We start from the raw sequence: 22,457 nt of genomic DNA on the forward strand, positions 1-22,457 counted from the left end.
ATATTTAAACAAAGTCAAGAATGCTTTAAGTAACCTTTTAGTGCCGCTCCCAATTTATTAACACATTCAAAGAGTCTGAACGCAGGTCCAACTTCTTTTTCCTTCAAAGGTTTGGGTCAAATTCTTTATAAACCGATCAGGCATAACATTGTGACCACTAATACTTCTAATATTGTGTAGGTCTCCCATGTCCCTCCTTAACAGTTGTGACTCATCAGGGAACGGACATGGCCCTTCTGAAGGCGTCCTGTTGTGTCTTACTTGATCAGTTTGGGATTTAGTGAATTTGGAGGCCAGGTGCTTTTTTCTGTTTTTGTATGTGTCTGCGTCAGGCTGCATCCTGCTGGGGATGGCTGCTGCCGTCATTGCTATGGGGTGGGGGTGCCTGGTCTGGTCTAGGATCTAAGATCTCGCCTGAGATCCTCAGTGTTATTCGCTTCTCCTGTCAGTGGTCATAATGTAGTGGCTGATGCAAATGCAAAAAGCAGCAAGGATAGAATAGTGAGGCAGAAAACTTGCAGGCTGCGCCGTTACACCCAGACTCTCTCTCGGAATCGAGCGCGCGTTAAAGTCGACTCATTATCAAGTAGGAGTGAAAGCGAGAGGATTTTGGGTCATTATCTTTCACTCCTAACAGCCTCGTAAACACAGACCCTGGAGTCTGATTAACTGCATACTGTGATCTTGTCATGTGTCTGGCAACAGATGAAACACATTTGGCAACCGGGGGGATCCTGGCTGTAGTAGAGAGTGATAGGCTGAGATATCTCCCAACTGAGAGAGCGCATGTCCAAAAATACGCCTCTGTAAACCCTAAGATGTATCTAAATAAGAAGCAGTTTTTTGGGTTTGGGTTTGTTTTTGGGTTTGTTTTTTTGAGCCGTAGCCACTTAGCTTGTAGTTTAATTCTGCAGAGAACCAAAACCTATTCATAAAAAGTGAGATGGACAATAAACAGTTCTGCCCTGAAGGAGCCTTTTCCCATCACGATTCCACCATCCAAACGTATATAAATACTGGATCTGTAATTACTATTACTGTTAGGGCGCTAAACAAATCACAAACTAAGCACAAGTGTCAACTTTCCAGCCCTGTTTGTGATGCTCTGTGAGTGTTTGCGGCGTAATTGCCCCCCATCCTTCTGCGTGGCATCACCTGGCAGACATTTCCACGAGAAATAATGGAAATGAAAGCTGCCTAAATCCTGGAAATAACGCAGTCTTCCCATACTGCAACCTGAAAGTCTCGCAAAACTGAGCAGTGCAATTTTATTGACACGTCTGTTTTTGCATTAGCGGAACGAGAGTTGCTGCTAAAATAATGATTCCAGCCCTCCAGCGCATCCGACAACTGCTTGATGCTGTCTCATTTCGTACTCGTAAAAACCTTCATTGGAGCAAACATCTGTGCGTGCACCTTCGCGTCATGAAATGATGTGCAACATTAACTGGTCCCGTATTGATCTGAGCCCACGCCTTCCGAAATGCCAACGTCCTCATCAACAAGACCTGTTCTCAACAGGCGCAGCCAGGTTTCTTTTATAATGTCAAGGGATTCTCAGCATCCAGATGCGGTCCCAACTGTGAATTTTAATGCCCTCCTTCGCCCGCAAAGCCGCCTCCACCCCCTACACCCCCCACCCCCTCCCACCGCCAGCAGGAGAGAACGAGGGTTTCATTTGAAAGTGTAAATTCATAACTCAGTTTAGTGATTTGCATTGACTCGGGCCGTGATGGATGGAGCCAAGACAAGTGTGTGAAAAATATTACCGCGGGACATCTTTGCACAATTCGTCTCCGCGTGCTTTTAGCGAAAATCAGCCCTTTGCACACAACAGTAAGTTTTTCGAGATGGATGAAAGACTCCAACCATCACGACCAAAGTAGCTCCGGGCTAGGTTGGAATCATAACCAAGATTGACTTATGTTTATGGATTTCTGCACGCGTATGTGTGTGTGTGTGTGTGTGTGTGTGTGTGTGTGTGTGTGTGTGTGTATCTAGTGGGTGCGGACTATCTGTGACTATTTGAGGGGGAGAAAAAAAAAAGAGGGAACAAGACTGAAGAAGAGAGACTCCGAGAGAGAAGCCGCGAGTCTCTGTGGAGTTGTTTTGGTCATGGTGCTTGAGCACTCTGATTAATGCTCATAGAGAGACACCAGATGGAGAGAGGGAGACAGAGATGAATGAAAGGGTAGCGGAGGAAATTTGGGGAGAAGAGCACCGTGGAAGGATGATGATCAGAGGGAAGAAAAGGGGCGAACAGGGAACGGGAGGTGGTGAGAAAAAAGATTAGACTTAACACATGGAGATGATGAGAGAATAACGAGAGAGGGAGAGAGAGAGTGAAACTGCTCACCAGCCAAAAAAAAAAATAAAAAAATCTGGATTCTTCTGTAGTTTATTTTTTTTTTCTTGTTACGGCAGAGATTCTTTTATTAACCCCCAATGACGCTGGTGCTGGTGCGGCGAAACTAAAAATGTGTCTTCAAGATGGTTTTTAAGTTCATTCTTGAAATACTTTTCTCCTCTTGAAAGGACACCGAGCTGGTGTGTTTGGTATACAATACATGATGTCCTCCTTTAGCCGTTAAACATTTGCGTGGATGGTCCACAGATGTGAGACCGTTTGCATCTGAGATCCACGCTAAATCTGCGTGCATCACATCCTGTACATGCAACTGTGGAGTTTTGTCCGGATGAGCAGAGGTCACACGGTGTCCATTAACCCCGTCACATGAGCCCCTCTGCGTCGTTGCATACACTAAAGTTTTAAACCGCCGTCTGCGGTGACGATCCCACACCGCCGTGCAGCGGATAGCGATGCATGTTTTAGCTCGACCGGCGATGGGTTGCTTTCCAGAGCAGAGAGAGGGGGAGTAACCGTTGTGACAAAGACGGAATAGCCCACAGCTACAGTATGGCGTAGGAACAAAAGTTGCAAAAGGTAACGTGGGTTCTGTGAATTCACCATCGCTGGTGGTCAGATGGAAGAAAATAGCATCGAGGAAGCGTCCAAAGAGAGGTTTCTGATGCTCAGTTCGGGTGGGTTTTCTTTACCGTCACGGACTGTATGTACGTACAGTACACAGTGTACACCGATCAGTCACAACTTTAAAACCACTGACAGGAGAAGTAAATAACACCGACCGTCTTGTGGCAATGCAACGCTCTGATGGGAACCCTTTGGATCTGGCATTCGTGTGGATGTTATTTGGACACGTACCACCCACCTAGAGCGGGCCGGGCATCCACACTCCGTGATGGCATCAGGATGCAGCCTGACACAGACACACAAACACACAAACACACAAAAATAGTTTAGGTGTCCTCCACATAAATTTACCACAATCTGAAACTGAAGGGAGACCTACACAATTTTAGAAAGGTGGTCATAATGTTATGCCTGATTGGTGTATTTGCAAGTGAGATTCCAAGCAGTTTGGATGTGTAGCAATCAGTCCTGCAAAATTATGCTAGAAATGTGATTTTCTTTCACTTTGTAAACGTGGTTGATAAGATGAGGAGCAGAGGCTTCTTTATAGACTGATCGGAGCTATTAGTTACCTGCGGCTTAAGACTGGGACAGAAATGCAGCTCTAAATGCAATGTTTTGATTGAATATATATGCGGGGAAGATAACCAAGGGCAATCCTCCTTGAACAAAAAGAGGCCGCCGTGATGAAGCTAAATGATACGCTCCTCCCTTTTGGGAATTTAGTTTTTCTTCAAAAAGGGGGGTACAGGGCGTTTAACTCGCAGAGCAATTTAACATCAACGGGACTTCAAAACGACAGAAACCAGAAAATCAAATCGCGGCGCTTTTAATGCATGTCGCATCTGAATTTTTTTTTTTTTTTTTAACAGGAAACAGACGGCGGCGCTAAGGGTCAGAGCGAACTCTTTGAGTCCGATTCTACAAAGAGCATTATGCAAACGTGTTCATTATCTCACTAAAGTGGGCTACGGGCCTGAAGAATTTCGTTTTATTTCATTTTAGAGTGTAGTTAGAGATGTAACATTTGCAGAGGAGAAATGTCTGAAGGAGAGAAAGAATAAAAGAGTGGTGGTGGAGTAGTGGAGGGGGTGGGGGGGGGATCGGGGGGGTGGAATTTTTGGGGGAGATCAGTGGCAAGGAAGAAGATGAGAAAAGAGGGTTTGGGCACAGTGGGATTACTCCAAGATGTGGTGAGTGGGAGACAGGAATACAGAAACACTGAGAGACAGCAGCGCGCCTTTGATTTGTACCAAAAAATGAAGAAGTAAGAGAATTCCTTGCGTTTGATTTATAGCAATTTAGGCTTATAAACAATGTATTCAAACGGGAAAATGACAGACGCGCAGTGTTTTCCTCTGAATTATATTCAGCTGTTGGAATAACTCATTAATAACAGCGTCCGTATCTGACAGAAAACCGTTTCCTAGTCGTGGATGTCACCCACCTCTGCTGTTCTGGCTCTCATCAGAAGTATTGTTTGGTTAAATTTCAGAAGCGTCGTTGATGTGAACGTAATCACTCTCCGGTGAGAGGAGATGATTTGGAAGTCGGAGGCTTTGCCGGCCCGACCATCCACCTAACCTTTCCCTGCAGTGGTTTCTCAAAGACATTTGTATACTTCAAAGTAGTTTTTGGATAACTGGGGCGCTTGTGAACTCTTAATCCCCACATCTTTCCAGAGCAAGAGTTGGCATCTGTAGTTTTCGCACACCTCGCTCACTCAGTTTGTGGAGATAAACCAGTCTGAAGGTTAGTTTTTTTTTTTTTCCCCAGTCCGTACGAATGCAACACCAGGAATACTTTCTCCATGAGGCTCAACAGAAGGTTTCAGGACATCTATCAGCACTTTCGCTTGTTGACGTGTGCAGAAAATACTCAAACTATGTGACTCGGCCTAAGCTCTCGACGGTCATTATTATTAGTTTATTGAATTGGGACAGTGCACATTAATCATTTTTCAGTGATTAATGTTTCTAATGTTAATGTTCAGTGATTAATTCAGTTATCGGTGTAAATGTGTTGCACAAAGGTTAATTTTCGTAGTCCCAAAGCAGGTACACAACACAGACAGAGAAGAAAACAATAATCATACAATAGACAATCACAGAACCAGACACAGACAGACAGTATTGAAACAGACAATATTGTGACCAGTGTTGCCATAGTTATATTGAAAAAGTAATCCGATTAGTGATTACTACTTTAGAAAACTGATTACTTTATTAAAAAGTAACTAAGTCAAATTACTTCATTAGTTACGTTTAGAAGCTGCCACTCCCGCACCAAAAAATAAAAAATACATGTCTTCATCAAAAATGCAGCATTTCAGCAGAATGCAGCAGAAGAAAGCAAAAACATAAAATGAGAAAAACAGCAACGCAGAGTAACTTGGATCAGTAACTTTAATCTGTTACTGGTTTGGAAATAGTAATGCGTTAGATTACTCATTACTGGAAAAAAGAGCATTTAAAACTTTGAAAATGAGACAGACATCCATAAAGATGTGGTAGCTCTCTAGATCAACAATATTATACTTTTTTTTTTTAGGACATTACAATAATTGAAATGAAGAGATTTCCTGTCCAAAATGTCTTTTGTCCAGGTTGTAAAACAGTGATTTATGTGTGAAAATATCATGGCGTGTATATAGACTTTAACTGTTTTGGAGGTAAGAAGTGGTCTCATATGATCCAGTACAAGAATTCTCGTCCGGCTGACGTAACCACAGGTCAACAACACAGCGACGCAGCTCTTGGGAGGAAAATCTCAGTTCCTGTCTGTTGTTTTTTTATTTTTTTTTATTCTTTTTACTTTATTTTATTTTAGGGCTTTTTGCACCCTGGAACTGAGACTTGAATTGAAAGCGAGTGACACAGAGAGAGACTGACACAGAGAGAAGTGGACAGAACGTGAGCGGGAGAGATTCGAGGAGGAGGGGGCGAGAAGGGATGGAGATGGAGAGACAGACATGCAGAGGGCAAGGGGGGAGGAGATGCTTGCGTTATGAGAAATCAGCCGGCACTGACCTTCACTCCAGCCTGAGCCACGTACAAGAACCGGCACATAGGGCTCCACTTAATGTGGCGAAACATGAGCATGTGCACGTTTCTATTATTGAGGTATTTATACAGGTGTGTGGGGGGGTAACTATTAGCGTGATCGTGCACGCTCCTCTATGTGTGTCTTTGATTTTGTTTACATGCAGATGTTTTGCTTGTGCGTCGGCATATGTGTGCGCGCCCTCCCACCCTACCCGGTGTGTATCTTAATTGGACTCCATTCAAGTGTTTAATTACTCATTAGAGATGCTGCAAAGCAATCTATACACCAGCACTCCCCGTTTGCCCCCCACCCTCCCCCACACGCCCCACCTGCCCTCCACGACTCCCAACCCACGGAGGCTCAAACGCTTTGACCCAAACTACATGGATTAGTTCACCTCGTCAATCTGGATCAACACATCCATATTAGATGAAGATCCTTAAACCAGCGGGTGATGCTGCAGGCAGTTAATAAGTCAGACGGTTTGACACGTTGCCAGTTTAATCTTGTGAGTGAGATTTGTAGTCAGTCGGGGTTTTTGTACACAGTTCTGCAGGTGGATGGTCAGTGAGTGAGTGAGTGAGTCAGTCAGTCAGTCAGTCAGTCAGTGGGCCAACAAGGCAGATAGCACACTGTCACTTACATCATCAAGCTGTCAGTCAATCTCTCAGTTAATCTGTCAGTCAAACTGTTAAACAGAGAGTGAAGGGAACCCTATTAATTAAGTGTGACAATCAAATAAATTACAGCAGGGGCAACCTAAAACTATATGTGTTCTATATTAAACTAGTGCTATTTATAAATATATTATCAGATAATACACAGGTTTAAATATTCATTGTTTTTAGGGTGGCCAGCTGCCATAAACCTAAACATACCTGACATAAACATTGCAACATGCGTCTGGGATTTCACCTGGGGACTGAATAAGATCTCGACCAATAGCGGGGAACCTGACGGAGTCAGTGTGTAATATGCGGCATCGTGATTGGCTCAGCAGCGAGAGGGGCGGGGCTTACTGTGTACAGGAGGCTTAGATTGACAGGTCTCGGCTAGTGTGGTGTTCTGTATGAAACTGTGCTACGTTGACACAGCTCATGTATGGCTGAAGGAGTCAGCGTTGAACGTTTTCTGCCTCCATTTATCCCTTTTTTAAAATATGTTAAGATGTGTTAATGTGTATGTAAACAAATTTAAATTTATGGGGAAAAATATATATATAAAAATGTCTAATCAACCAAAGAGTTGCCGACCCTCCTGCAGTACTTCTGTGAACCCCCTAGGGGTTGCGGACCCCCTGTTGAAGACCAATGGCATTTATAAATACACAATATTATTATCATTCTACCTCTCTTTACTAAAATAAGTTGGATTCATGTTAATGTGTGTTTAAAGAAATTAAAATATATATATACATATAAATGTCTAATTAACCAAAGATTTTGCGACCCCCCCCCCACCCCCACCCTTACAAAGACCCCATAGGGGTTGCGGGCCCCTTGTTGAAGACCCATGCCATAGAGCATTTATCAGTATTGCGATGCAAAAGCAGTTTTCAGTGCAGAATGTGGAGTTAAACGATCATAAATGTGTAAAAAGTGAAATCACGAAAGAGTTTTGTAGCGCCGCTCTCTCATTTTTTTTTTTTTTGGAAATAAAAGTTTCCTTTAGTCAGTCTCAACATTCTGTTGATCCAGTTGATTGACAACCCCTCCTACCCCCCACCAAAAAAAAAAAAAAAAAATCATTAAAATTGCATTATGAAATCTGAAGAATGCATGAGTATCGAAGGGATGAAAAATAGATCAGCCCGCTCTTCTCTCGTCTTTAAACATTGACTTTGTGGCTACGTGACATTTCTTCATTGGCGTGCTTGGACGCCGGCCACCGGCTCCATCGCCGGCGCGCCGCTTCCCGAGCCAACTTTGTCGATACCAATACGGCCCCTGTTCTGTTTAGAGGCTGTCGACGGTGCCAGAGCCGGTGCTGCATCGCGGTGAATGCCCCCTCAGAAAGCAGGGAGACTGATACGGGCATATCATGCGCGCTGTCTGTCAGCTTGTCAGATGCGGCGCGCGTGCGTCTGACTAACTCGTCCTGCTTGTCCATCCATCAGTAGCTCTGTCACTCTACCTGCCTGAGCATATTCTGCCTCTCCTTTATGTGTGTGTGTGTGAGTATTTTTGTCACCACATCACCAATGTGACAATTATCCTTCCGGGGGGCCTAGAGGATTTTTTTTGTCCCGTAAAGGTTTGTTATGTTAATTCACTCCGTGGGAGTCAGGTTTGTATGTGTCTGCGTATATAATGGGGAAGCGCATTTGTGTCTGACTATGTGGGTGTGTGTATGTGCGTGTGTGAATTTGCCAGAGATTGGCACAGACTGCGGTTAATCTGTAGGGGGGCCCGCGATGCCCGTCTTGAAGAAATACATAATAACCTTTCAGATGTGCTGAATGTCACCACAGTTGATCTATGGGTGACATTATTCGGAGCGACACGTATGGAACTTGTCAAAACATCACGGCTTGAGCCCTGGAGCGTGTGTGTGTGTGTTTCTTTTTCCATGCTCTGACTGCGCGGTGCACGTACAGTATGTGTGTTCCTCTTTCTTGTTCGCAGAAGTGAGCATCAGGCTCCGATTTGCATAATTAAACATGTGCGTCTGTGATTATGAATCCCAATATTTCCCTCAGCGTTAATTTGACTCTACAGCGTGTTTATTGTATTCTCTCCGAATGTGTCGCTACGCCCCTGTATGTATTTGCGTACATATGCAGCGTGCTCGTGCAGGAGGTGGGGGGGGGGCAACTTATGAATTTTGCACACGTTAGCATCTGCGGCGGTGGAGCGGGACACGGGAACACCTCACGCTGGGAGAAGAGTGACGAAAGAGTCTCAGTCGCGGAGGCGTGAGTCATTTTAAACATTCATTCAAAAACGAACGCGCAGGAAGCAGGATGAGGCGTGATGGGGGAGGATGGAAACAACACTGCTAATGGGGCGACGAAAGTTAAGACAGAGGGGAGAAAACAGAGAGGAGGATGAGACGCTCCTGGAGCCTGAAAAAAAAAAAGTTGGGGAGGATGTCAAAAGATGCTGCCGCACTCCTGAAGTGAAGGTGATGGAAGAAGAAAAGAGGCTCCGGGGAGAGAAAATTAAGCCCGAAGAGAGAAGAGATGAAGATTGAGGGGAGGAAAGCAAAGGGGGAAGAAAGGAGCAAATGACAGGCTCAGATGAAGACGGAGAGATAGAAACGGAGTGTAATGTGGAGTTAATTGGAGAGGCATTGAGAGTGACTGGAGCTGTGCTGTGGAGGAGGAGAAGACTGAGATGGCGACGGAACGGAGGCTACTTGAACACGCGCGTGATGAAACTGCCTTCCTTGGCAAAAATGAGGGGAAAGTGTGCACTTTTCACGCGTCGGAAATGGAATTCCACGTATAGAAGACTCCGCGTTCTCGTTTCAGCCAGCGGCGCCTAGAAAATGTCACGGTTAGGCAGCAGTGCTGGTGCAATCTCTTTGTGTTGGTATGTGGTATAGGTAGGGTATAGGTTCGTCGCTGTCAGTGTTGGAGGTGATGGCAAAACTCGGCGCTGGCTGAAAGTATCACCCACCGAGTCTGCAGATAGGCGCCGGCAACGAAAGTTAAAAATTTTCACAACTTTTGCCTTCAGCTGGTGAAGATGAACAGCCCGTTAAAAAATTGAAAATCGATCCGTGTCTGAATCGTCCGCCTCTGCTTCTTGACTCCTCTTCCAAAAAAATATGGAGTGATGTAATGAATAAGCAATGGATTTCTTTTTTTTTTTCTGGATTTTTTTTCCCCCTTTATTGACCGTCAAATAGCAGAAAAACTTTGATTTCACCGAATGTTTTACTGACATTCAATGTTTCGAATTCTTGTGGCCCAACAAACAAAAACTATATGTCAACTTTGGTGCTGGAGGCACAGTTATAACATATTGTGTTGTGTGCAATGCCGACAAAGTAGGCACTCACTCATAAAAATGCTGCTCTATAGCACTCTTAGTGGCCAAAACGTCCACAGTCCTTCTTTAATAATTCTTGCATGGTGAAAACTATCCTGTAACTCAGAGTAAAGAGTAAGTAAGTAGAAAATAATTGACATATTCAACTTTTAACTTTAAACAAAGCTAAATGTAGTAGGGACAGTGAATCACCAAGTCATTTTGGCCTCAGAAGTTGGCTGATGGGAGCAAGCTGCATTGTTAGCTTCTCTTCTGCTAATATTGCAGCATGTGTCTGGAATTTCACCTTGTGATTGGCTCAGCAGCGTTAGGGGCGGGGCCTATACTGTTTACAGGAAGCTTAGATTGACAGGTCTCGGGTAGTGTGTTGAGACAGCTCCTGTATCGCTGAATGAGTAAAGTCCTAACCTTTACTTAAATATGCTGAATTTGTGTTAAGGTGTATTTGAAGAAATTTAAATTTGTTTGGGAAAATTTAAAATATATAAATATAAAAAATGTCTAATCAACCAAAGATTTTGCGACCCCACTGCAGTACCTCCGCGAACACTCCAGGGGCCACGACCCCCCTGTTGAAGACCTATGCTTTAACTGAATATGTGAATTGTAAGTGGAATTTTAAGACCTGGATGTATGAAGAACAGTAATTTCTTTTCAAAGAAATTTCTTTCTTTTCAAAAAGAACAGAAATCGAAAAAATAAATGATAATTTGAAGCTTGCTTGACTTCAGTTTGGTAAAACTGAAAAGAGGAAAGTGGAGGTCGGTTGCCCCCAGTCTTTTCATTGTCCATCCGGAACAAGGAGGTCACTGGGAGTTATTATCTTGGCTTTTATTTGTAACTGTCCTACACTTCATGGTAGGGCTTGCACTTTGAAAGGTTGCGTCATTTTTATTTATTTATTTATTTTTGTGCTCGTTCGCAGACAACCTCTACTTCTGCTTCGAAACTCAATAATAAAGCTCAATAGTGTGAACCGTGCGAATGCTGCGTCGGTGGGAGAGAACGATGGGGATCAGGTGAACCTGGGGAAAGTTATGGATCGAGACAGGGGGGTACACTGAAAGAGAGGAAAAGAAGAGAATGGGGCCGAGACTTAGCCGCCCTTTGATGTCTGCCGGTTGATCCGTCCTGCTGTTTAGGGCGCAGGCAGGTATGATAAACATCGGAGGCTTCTTCAGACCGAGGCTTTGATCACAGCCATGCCGAGGGATGATGCTGATGACTCAGTGATACCTGAATACTAAAGAGTGGCCACTATGCACAGGCTTATGTTATTAGTGTACATGGAGATACTTGGATTTACAGTACATGGACATACAAACACATTTCTGCTCATCTTCTGTTTTCTCTTCACCCTGATGTGCAGATAAAACCACAAAACAATTTTAATGCGGACTCTTTGGCGCCTCTGAATGAGCTTTATGAGAGCCGGCAGCCAAAAGCCAAGTCCTTTTTGCAGCATCTGGTTAACCTCTCTAGGCGATTCAATTGAACTGTGAGAGTGAGGAGAATCTGTGAGACATCGGGGAATTAGGAAAGAAGCAAATCCTCACATCCCGCTGCACTAGTTTACACGCAGATATTATTAAAAAGGAAGTGGCTCCAGGCGGCGGAGCAAAAATCCGAAACCGCCGCGTACGGGACGACGTGCACTTCAACGGTTTTACGAGCACACGTGTTTTTTTTTGTTTTTTTTCTACTGAACTACTGATTTTTTTGAAAGCAGGAAACAAAAGTTTCTCTCCCTCTTCTTTCCCAACTTAATCATCAAGTTTTTCAAAATTATGTTGACTGCCACCATGCAAGAAATACAAACAGATATCATTCTCTGGAAATGAAAGACAATCAAGTTTTATCACCCATAAAATAAGATGTATGCAGCATCCCTTGTCCCGGTGATAAGGGTTTACACAGAATGAGGGAAAGGGATTAGCGGAACTCTATAATTTTGCACTGTAGTTTATTGTAAGCTACCTTAAAGCCCCTTCTGTGCAGAATTTAATATCACTGTCTTATAGTGTCTGTCCAATTATTGTGATGGAATGGATTTGAGGAATGTTATAGTTTGTCAAAAAATGAGGCAATCTTAGAGAAAATTGCCGCGGTCTACTTCATGTGTGCCCATATATCTTCATTGTCGGGGAATAGACTCACTGAGGGGAGAATGTGTATTGTTGTTGCCAGCTTGTTACGTTGTCTTTTTAGAACTGTAGCTTTATGCCAATGCAATCAAAAAAACCACAGACTTGTACACATACGGGCTTTAAATGAATAAATGTGAGCAGATACGTTTTATGAAAATTCAAATTAAACTCACACAGTAGCTACTTTACTGTAGCTCTTATGACTTTTGTTCACAGTGTGTGCATGCAGCAGTGCGTGCTGAGCTACGTCCGCACTTAGTCATTCATTTATTATACATGATTTAAAATTTAGAATATTCCACACATCATTTTAGGGGCAGCTACAAAGCTTTTGAGAAAACTCCAGGGTTGCGTTTCTGTCTGGATGGAAAATCCAGACAGAAAATTATAACACAGACACAGAGAATAAAATATTGTAGCTAGATACCTGTGATTTAATTCCTTTTGTGGGTTTTTCTCTACTTGAGGTACCGGCTCAAATATGCATCCGTATTCCCTTTGAGACAACTCTGAATCAGTGTTTTCCACTATCACAGCTGCTTCATGTGATACCTTCAGTGGTTTCAGGTTGTAGTCATACAAAGCAAAGTACAATGTGTTGCCACTTCTTTGCACTGATTTTTTTTCCCAGGGGTTTGGGCGGTGCCATCTTGGGAGTTTGAAAAAATGTTGGATTATACACTGCATTTATTTATTTATTTATTTATTTTACAACTGTAAGGATCCCACTGGAGCGCTTTACAGAGCAGTTGACGTGGCAACTGGTGGTCGCCATTATGTCACATCTTGTTTCTATAACGTCAGATAACTAATTAAAACACTTGAACACACGTCACAATTGTATTAACTTATGTATAACTTATTATTAGTGCTGTCAATCGATTAAAATTTTTAATCAGATAAATCACAGACATAGTTACTTAGGATTAATTTCGATTAATCATGATTAAATATCATTCACTTTTAATCTCTATTAATCAGGTTTCATTTTGGATGAGCAAACAGACTCATGAAAAAGAAGCGAATATATATGCACCTAACGTGTTTATTAAACACCTTCAACAGTTTCAACAAAACGACTTGAAACAACTCAGTCGGTGGTTCGGCCTTTTTTTTTTCTTTGTACTCAGATATCATGAAGGCTCTTCTTTTGTACTTATCAGTTAGTACTGCTGCCTGTCGCAACTGCACATTTACACATGTGCAACCATAACTCTACTTCATTCTGTGCTGCAGATGGGTTAATTGTATTAAAACTTTTAATCTGATTAATCACGATGATGCACGTTACCACATTCATTTTGACACCCTTACTTATATTAAAATGACAGAAACCAAAAACGACTTATATTTTAGTGTTTTAGTTTGGCCCAAGTCCCACCTACTAGCATGGAGGGGGTGGAGCTTATGACCTATACTGCAGCCAGTCACCAGGGGGAGCTCTACTTGCTTTGGCTTCACTTTTGAGGAGCAGTTCTGCCGTCCATCTTTATACAGTCTATGCCCCAAACAAACACCATCGACAAGCACATGCATATGAACATTTATTTCAAAAACTACGTTAAAGCTGTGATCGTGAATGTAGCCTAAAACAATAAAACTACACGTTGCTCGTCTATGCACTTCTTCGTTGCTCGTGCCCTCGTCATCGCGTCATAAAGTGGCTGCACAAGCACAGGAAATTCATCCTCATTCTGCCGTCCACCCACCGCTTCCTGAGACACCTCGTCTCTTTTCCGCGTTGCATCGATTTCAGTAAAAGTAACTGTTCAACATTTATTAACTTCGACTCCACCGCGAGCCGCTCGCTTCCCGAACGGCACCGTTTTTAAGTACAGTGAGAAGCTCCACCACAGCTGACTGACCATTGTTCAGCGTTTTCGCGGAGTAATCAGAGAACAGTGCAGACACACCGGTGCACAAGTATAAATGCGTAGAAAGTGAGATATCACACTGCAGCGTTGTGACTCCTTCAAACCCCATAATGTCTGCAACAGGTTTGATCGGTTCAAAAAAAAATAATAATAATAATACTACCCACCCAATCTGCACGCAACGACACACCACACACATTTCTTCGAAAAGGGGACAAGCTGCAAGTGTGAGTGCATTCCTGTGTCTTTTTAGTCAGTGCGTTTAATTCCAAATGACACATAGCCTGAGAGACATCCGCAGACCAACTCCATGTACTGTTGAACAGCTCAGAGTGCAGTGGCGCACACACACACACACACACACACACACACACACACACCTGCACAGACAGTTTTCTCCCGCTTTAGCATATTAGGAATGCAGACAGTGTCAGAGGAGCAGGGGCAGGGTGCTGAGTAGCTTAATACAACCTAATGTATCCTGGCACATTAGCCCTTCCATGGATTGAGCATCCTCACTCATCAAGACCCACTTTACCAAGAAGCCATTTGACCAACCACACAAACACTTCATTATACGTCCAAAGCAGTAATGCCGAAATTGTCCTCATCCATAAATGTATCAATGCTCGATCAATAGGCAAAGCACATTTGTCTCGGGTGGGGAAAAAAAGCAGTCGTATAAATTGAAATGAAAGAGAGAAAAACTCCTCCTCCATCTGGTCTTCCTCCAGCCGGCCTCCTCTTCTACTCTTTCTTTCTGACTTTTTCTCCTCTCATTTCATCTCATTATCCCTATGCGTATCCCCCCCTCCTCTTGCCTTTTCCTCTCTATTGTCCTTATTCCGCACATATTTCCACTCCTCCTCCTCCTCCTCCTCCTCTTCGCTCCCTCCATTCTCTCCTCTCAGGCCTTTTATTCTCATTCTGCGCATCTCTCCCTCTGTTTCTCTCTCTGCCTTTCCCCTTTAGTTGTTAATCAGAGTTGATTGGGAGCAGAGAGAGCCGAGAGAAGCTCCCCAGTGGATCAATGCCTCTAAATGATCTGTTCGAGGATCCCTTTAGAAGCTGCAAAGCGCGCTCTGATAGGTCACCGAAGCATGAAGACGCTCATTTCACATCTAACTCACTTCCTGATTTGCCCTCTGGGGGAGAGATAAGGCTGCAGTTATAGGGATAATTTGTCCCAAAGCTAAATATCCCACTAACCAAAAGTGCTTAGTCCAAAATGTCTTCATTCCAGGCAATCAATTACTGCCAAGGTGAGGGGGGGAAAATGATGAATTTGTTTAAAAAGCTCAATCTTCGAGCGCGCGTGTGCTTGCCCGACAACCGGGCTTTGTTGATGCTCGTTTGATTGAAGACATTTTCCCGCTCCTCAAATTTACTGAGCTCCCGCGAAACAAGATTTGATAACATGCGGCAGCTGAATTTTAAATATGTTTTATGTGGCACATTTGAAATGAAATTGATCGGAGCCCGCGAGGAACGCCAGAAGAAGAAGAAGAAGAAGAAGAAGAAGAAGTGGCCCGACGCAGATGCAGACATGTCCCTGGAGAGATTTCACGCGCCATTACACTAATTCGTTTAAACACACTTTGAAATGTCGGACGGTTTACTGACGGGTGTCTCAAAGTGAAAGTTGGAGTTTGAGTCTCTGGATTGTTAAAGATGCAAAAACACACACACAAAAAAAAAGATTATCAAGCTGGTGCATAATATTTATGGAGAGCAATGAATAAAATATCTGAAATGACACAAATTTTAAAATGATCTTGATATTATAGGAAAACTTTACATTGAATAAAGTTGTCATGTACACCGATCAGGCATAACATTATGACCACCTGCCTAATATTGCCAAAACAGTTGTGTCTCATCAGAGAATGGACATGGGCCTTCTAAAGGGGGCCCTGTGTTGTCTGGAAACACAATGTTGTTAGTCAGGGTGCCTTTGGGTCCTATGGTTTAATGGGAGGGGCCTCTGTGGATAAGGCTTGTGAATTTGGAGGGTTTTTTTTGTTGTTTTTTTTGCATTGTCCCTAAACCTTTTTTTGTGTGTGCCTGTGCCAGGCTTGCGAGATGGTCATTGTTCTTCTCTTCTCCTGTCAGTGGTTTTAATGTTGTGGCTGACCAGTGCATATTAAGACTGGCGGTTAAACAAGTCTACAGTTTTGAAATGACTGACAACCTGTGCAGGGTGCACCCCACCTCTCAATCAATGACAGATGGGACAAGCTCCAGCCTTGCAACCTTATACAGGACGAGCATTTGTAATGGATGATGGATGGATGAATAGCATTCATTTAATATAAAAGTCTGATGTTTGGAAGGTCAGCGTGACATTATAGCACACTGGTGATATTCTATATTTTCAATATGGTTTCTAAAAGCGTGTCCAAAGCCTGATTTGGTCTCATTCCTCTTCGCCAACTTAACTGTTGTCCAGCTATTAAGGAAACACACACATGTGCGGCACAAGTATATTAATCCGCAGCTGAAAGTAATCCCTCCACAAATGCAGAAAGAAAAACTTTGCAAACTTTTTTTTTTTTGTTTTGTTTTTTTGTTTTAATGATTTGTGTCTGTGGAATAATTAGAAAGCCACATCTTTCGAAAGTTTAAACAGACGTAAATCACGTTATTGGCCTTTTAAGGGCATTTGTTGACAATAACAAAAATCTAGAATATCGTCGGCCTTATTCTTTAAGAGGGACCGTTCCGCTCCGCTGACTTCGAGATTGTAAACAGAAGTGCCGTTTCCATATGTAAGCAACACCGGCTGCAAAACACAAACATAAATACTCTGTATTATATGTATTTAGAATGCAGCCATATGTTTTGAGTGTATTGTAACTGAGCGGCGGAGGCTGTTGGAATGGGATGAGGAGAGATGCCACCGGGTTCAAGCACCATCTCGTGCATTTCCATATGCTGCCTGCGTTTTATTTCCCAGGCCCTTTTAATGTGCGCCAGAAGGAGGAAAAGGAGGAGGAGGAGGAGGAGGAGGAGGAGGAGGGAAATTTCCACATTGTCGGAGATGCTCCGCAATGTGTGGCTAGAATAATATTTCTTCTTCCTCGCTAACCTATGACCCAGTTCTATTCATCATGTCAACCCCGGTGATCCGAATGTGTACTGAGCTAAGTGGACGTTCACCGCATCCACCTCAGTACGCTGCTTTAGGGGGGTTGGGATAATAATGTGTGCTGTCTACCATCACATGACCCACTTCCTTTCAGTATCGCAGCAGTTGGCTCATTCAGGCACCGACTTGGACGAATAAAAACCAAACATGCTGCCAGTGTCTGTGAAGATTAGCTCACAAAGCTTTATTAAAATAAAATTAGTTGACTTTTTTTCTGTAACCGGAGGGATTATCATTGATTTTCTTGACCTTCTCTCTTTTTTTCATGATTAAATAAGTAAAAAATAAACTCTAGGATATTTTTGTCTATGCGCTACAGCGACTCAGGTGGTTTAAAAATCATTTTTCAGAAGGTCCTTGAGCAACACGTCGTATCTCCGAGGGCTAGCTGTTTCCTCTGCAGACATTGACCTCCCATCTTCCTCTGGTTTCGTGCAAACACGTGAAAACGTCCTCGTACCCATTCAAACATTCGCGTTACACGACGTGATCGAGCTAAGTGGACACACACCACCGTGCAATCAGACAGAAATTCAATATACGTAGTAAATATTCATAGTTTTTCAGGAATGTATGGATTTTTCTTAAAGTATATGTCTCCTAGAATCTCATTTTACTCACTGCAAACCACAAACCTCCGCCCGCTGATTGTGCGTGCGTCCCCGAGCCTGTTTGTGATTTGTTCGTGAAGCAAAAAACCAAAAAAAATGAATTCACATTTATTTTATTATTATTTTTTCCTCTGTCTTGCAGGTTTTGGCACGGAGAGTACAGGGTGGCGGTGAACATCAACGACTACCTGGACATCTACTGTCCTTACTACGAGGGCCCCCCGTCCCACGGGCGCATGGAGCGCTACATCCTGTTCATGGTCAACCACGAGGGCTACACTTCCTGCCAGCACAGGATGCGCGGCTTCAAGCGCTGGGAGTGCAACCGCCCCAGCGGTCCAGATGGACCCCTGCGCTTCTCAGAGAAGTTCCAGCTCTTCACGCCCTTCTCCCTGGGCTTCGAGTTCAGGCCCGGGCATGAGTACTACTACATCTGTAGGTTATCAGCTGTGTTAAAAGGCCTGTTTGTTCGTGGCGTACACGCGAGCGTGTTATCCCGCTCCGCGTGCACCTGTAAACAATATGTAAATATGCAATCAGCAGAGGCTGATTGAGAGAGTTCTCAGACACAGCCCACGGGCGTCCGTAAACGCGCCGCCCATCGCCCGCCTCACTCTGTCACCGTCTTCATTTCTCGACGCGTCTCTCCGCTCCTGCTCGGATCTTAAGTGACTTGCTCAGCAAAGTGGCAAAAATGTCACCAGGCGTAGTTTGTAATCATTTTTATATTAGCCGCATCGATGTTTCTCCTCACTTGTTGAAAGTGATGTATTAGTCTCGCAGGTCGGCCGTGCCCCCTCCCCCGCACCACGAGGGCTGTTTTTCTATCTGTCATTCCCCCCGACAGGCATTGGGACAAATGGTAGCTTCAAATTACTCTTAAACATTGTTTTCAGCCGCTCGGCGCGCCAGACGGCCGGGATAGATTTACCGCGTCCCGGCGGTTTAGTCCGAGATCAGTTGCTAATCGCGGAAAAGCAGGTGAAATTGACTTTCAAAAGGCCGTTGATGTCCAAACTTTTTAGCACCTCATAGAGGAAAGTGCCACTTTATCTTTGATTGCGAGCAGGGAGCTGCCGTGGGAGGGGGGCTTCTGACAAAACACACGTCTGTTTGAATCCACAAACCACAAGGGAAAACACGTAGAAAGAAAGCGATTCTTCCAAGAGACGGGGGCTGTTAATATTCACACAATCACAAGAGGTTTCGTGTCAGCAAAATGTGAATGGTGAATAGATCGCTTGAAGCATTTGAACACAGAATTTATGCTGTTGGTTTTATGGCCGGGACCAGTTGAGGTGTGCAAACAGAGAAAATACATTCATGGGTTTATGTTACCTTTGAAATGGTGGGAGAATAATGCTACACACAAAAGTAAAAAAAAATATTTCCAAACAGGTGGCTGGATAGCAATTAGGAATGTTGTCCTGATGGAGACACTAAGTAGCGACCCCCTACCTCATATATGTCTATGCTATTTATTAATATACATTATTATTATCATTTTGCATTCAGTACTAAGCTATTAAAATAATACACAGGTTCAAATATTCATTTCTTTATTTCAAACATGTGCAGCAGTAGACTAGCCTGTTTAAACATAGCTAAATGTAGTAGAGACGGTGAATTACCAAGTCATTGTGGCCTCAGTAGTCGCTGCACTGTTAGCACAGCGTTAGGGGCGGGGCCTAATGTGCACAGGAAGCTTAGATTGACAGGTCTCGGGTAGTGTGGAGGCGGCGCTCTGTGTGAAATGTGCACTGTTGAGACAGCTCCCGTATCACTGAATGAGTGAAGTGCTGACTGAAAGATAACATCGTCTACCTCCATTTTCCCCTTTACTAAAATATATTGGATTCATGTTAATGTGCATCTAAAGAAATTTAAGAATACACACGATGGCCATAACTAAAGCACATTCTTGTAGGTCAGTGTCTCCTCTTCCTGCTAAGACACTCATGTCCAGCAAATCAGAACATAACACAGTAAGAAGGACAAAATGCGAACCCTTCTTTAAATGAATGATCAACAAGTAACTTCACTTCCACGGCCGTAGCTACTGACCGACTTGACCTCTGGGTTGCTCTATAGAATGAATTCCCGAAGCTGAAGTCGGTGTTTTCAAACCACGAGCTTGAGTGACATTTGTGTCTGTTTGCAGCCTGACACGGGTCGCTCATTTCTTTGTGCGCCGCTGCTGCACAATTATCTGAAAACTGACCTTAACCTTTTTTAGGGGGGTTGAGGAGATGGAGCATTCCTGCCACGACTCCTAAAAGAGTGAAGGTCCTCTGCCGCCAGTTTAAGGGCGACGCGTTAGCGCGAAAGGCCTCTCGAACGGTGACTTTCTTTTTAGACTTTGATGATCCACGAGGGGAATTTGCTCGGCCGTAGTAGTTTAGTTGTTGCGAAAAGATGAGCTGGATAGAGTGTAAGGTATAAAAGAAGTTCTGCGGTGTTCACTGTGGGAGCGGAGCTGAATCATTCTGCTGGAGAACGAGCTCCTCTCTCCCCTCTAGTGTCTGGTGTAGTGGATGGGACAGATTGTCCATGATGGAGAGTAGTTTATGCAGTGTAACAGCAAAGTGCAGGGCACTCGCTACAACGGACTGATGGAAAGACTCCAGCAACTCGCTGCACACGCTGAAAAGTCAATTGAGTCTGCTCTCTATGTTCAGATTGCAAGTGCTAAAGTAAAGTTGACCGATAATGACACCTGTTGTAATTTACACTTGTCCTAGGAGTCCCGCTCCAGTACCTTCCCTGCCGTCCACACTTCCTCGTAAGTGTGTGGAAATATTTGCCCAATTCTGTTGCCTACACTTCCCACAAAGGCACAGCGGGCGAGAATCAGAGAGCTAAAGAGGCGAAGATAACAGCCACCCATGTCCTACTGCACTTTTCCCAGTCGACACACACACACACACACACACACACACACACACACACACATACTCTCGCTTTTGTTTCAGCTTCATGTAAGGATGGTTCGGGCCCCTACAGAGTTGTATAATTGCTGACGATGGTATTGTGTTTCCGGGACCCCTGAGGGTAGCCTGTACTCCACATGACTGGAGTGTTTGTGAGTGGGTTTGAATACATGTGTGTATGGGTTGTTGGGGGGGTGGGGGTTGGGGGAGGGAAGGGCTGGTCCTGGGGGTCAGTTGTCAAGCAATTGTGAATCTGTGAAAGGCCACGTCCATCATCTTGATTGACAAGCGCACACACATTTTTTTTTGGCATGTCTCGCGCACATACAGTCACACATGCACAGGTCAGTGCTGATGCGGTGCGACGACGAAGCGCTGACATTTCTAACCACCGGGCTCTTCTAATTAGTTTGTGCTCCCTCGTGTTGGCGCCCTCTCCTTCGCGGAAGCTCGTGATCTTCGGTGGCGATCCGTGGCCGGACCCTGTGCGAGGGTGAGCCCTCGCGTGTGCACGTGCGCTCGTCACGCGGCCGACACGTTGACAGGTCCGCTCCACCCCTCACTTCTCCCAGCTGCCGTCTGACGAGGTTGAGTGGTTTCCAATGAGTTTTCAGGAGACGCCGCATTGTTGATGCGCTGGGAAACAGAGGCGCCGGGAGAGCAGATGAGACTTTTGTTTTGTTTTTGTTTTATTGTTTTTTAACAAAAATGACACAAGTGGAAGTGGCTGCACGGAGAAGGGAAGAAAAATCTACTTCTTGCCTTTTTCTGTGAAGCGGTGAAGGAGCCAAAACAAAGTCGCGAAAGCAAAGCCAAAAGTTCTTCACGGGGGATCGGGACACGCTTTCCTTGCAAACTGTTAGGAAGGGTAGGGACATGATTTGGAGACAACTGAGGGAAAGGAAGTGGGGTGTAGGTGAGGCGTAAAAGGGCAAAGGAGGTGGAGGCGAGAAAGAAAGATGGCAGGGAGGAAAGCAAAAGAGGGAGGAGAGGGCAGTGGAAGGGTCAGATTTATTTCCTGTGCGCTGTGGATCTTGATGATTGTCCTCTCTGGGGTCACTATGGGCTCTGGCTATATGCAGACTTCCTCAAGGGAAGGCCAATAGGTCTCCACGCACTCTCCTGCAATCATCAGTGTGTGTGTGTGTGTGTGTGTGTGTGTGTGTGTGAACAGAGACTTGGTCACCATCTTCTATCCTATAAGGTCTCCAGTTCTATTTCACATCAGAGCGAGGTGGGACTAAAACCCCCAGATTCAATTTCATTTACTCTACTTTGAAGTTTGAATCACAGTAACTTTTTAACATTTTTCTCATTTTTTTTTGGCATTCAGCCGCGGCGAGCACAGTGGGCTCAGCCGGTTAGCCCCGTCACCTCACGGCAAGAGGGACCTGCGTGTCTGTCTGTGGGGAATTTGCATGGATTTCTTCCCCAATTCCGAAATACGTTCAAGTCGGGTCGATTCGAGAGCCGGTTATTTCCCTTCGGTGCGAATGTGAGTGTGACTGAGTCCCAGTGTGCGTCTGATCCCTCGCAGACTTGTTTACACCGCCTCAAGTGTCTGGTGTGTGTGTATGTGTGTGTGTGTGTGTGTGTGTGTGTGTGTGTGTGTGTGTGTTTTATTGGAGTTCACAAGCTCCGGAGCACGGGTTTAAGAGAACTTAAAAACACTTGATATTGAAATTCGCACGACTGCTCCGAGCGCTGCGCGCCAT

General features: G+C 44.3%; 1 protein-coding gene across 2 annotated transcripts in view; it reads left to right on the forward strand.

The window, feature by feature from the left end:
• The window catches only part of LOC125024053 (ephrin-A2-like), an 86,746-nt gene that overhangs the window by 58,611 nt on the left and 5,678 nt on the right, over positions 1-22,457 (forward strand). For both annotated transcript variants that reach the window (XM_047611706.1, XM_047611707.1), the window contains exon 2: positions 17,955-18,247. In XM_047611706.1, the coding sequence (XP_047467662.1) occupies positions 17,955-18,247 (293 nt within the window). The remainder of the gene's footprint in view (positions 1-17,954; positions 18,248-22,457) is intronic.

Source organism: Mugil cephalus, chromosome 17 (genome assembly GCF_022458985.1).
Source record: "Mugil cephalus isolate CIBA_MC_2020 chromosome 17, CIBA_Mcephalus_1.1, whole genome shotgun sequence".
In the NCBI taxonomy this organism is placed as follows: domain Eukaryota; kingdom Metazoa; phylum Chordata; class Actinopteri; order Mugiliformes; family Mugilidae; genus Mugil; species Mugil cephalus.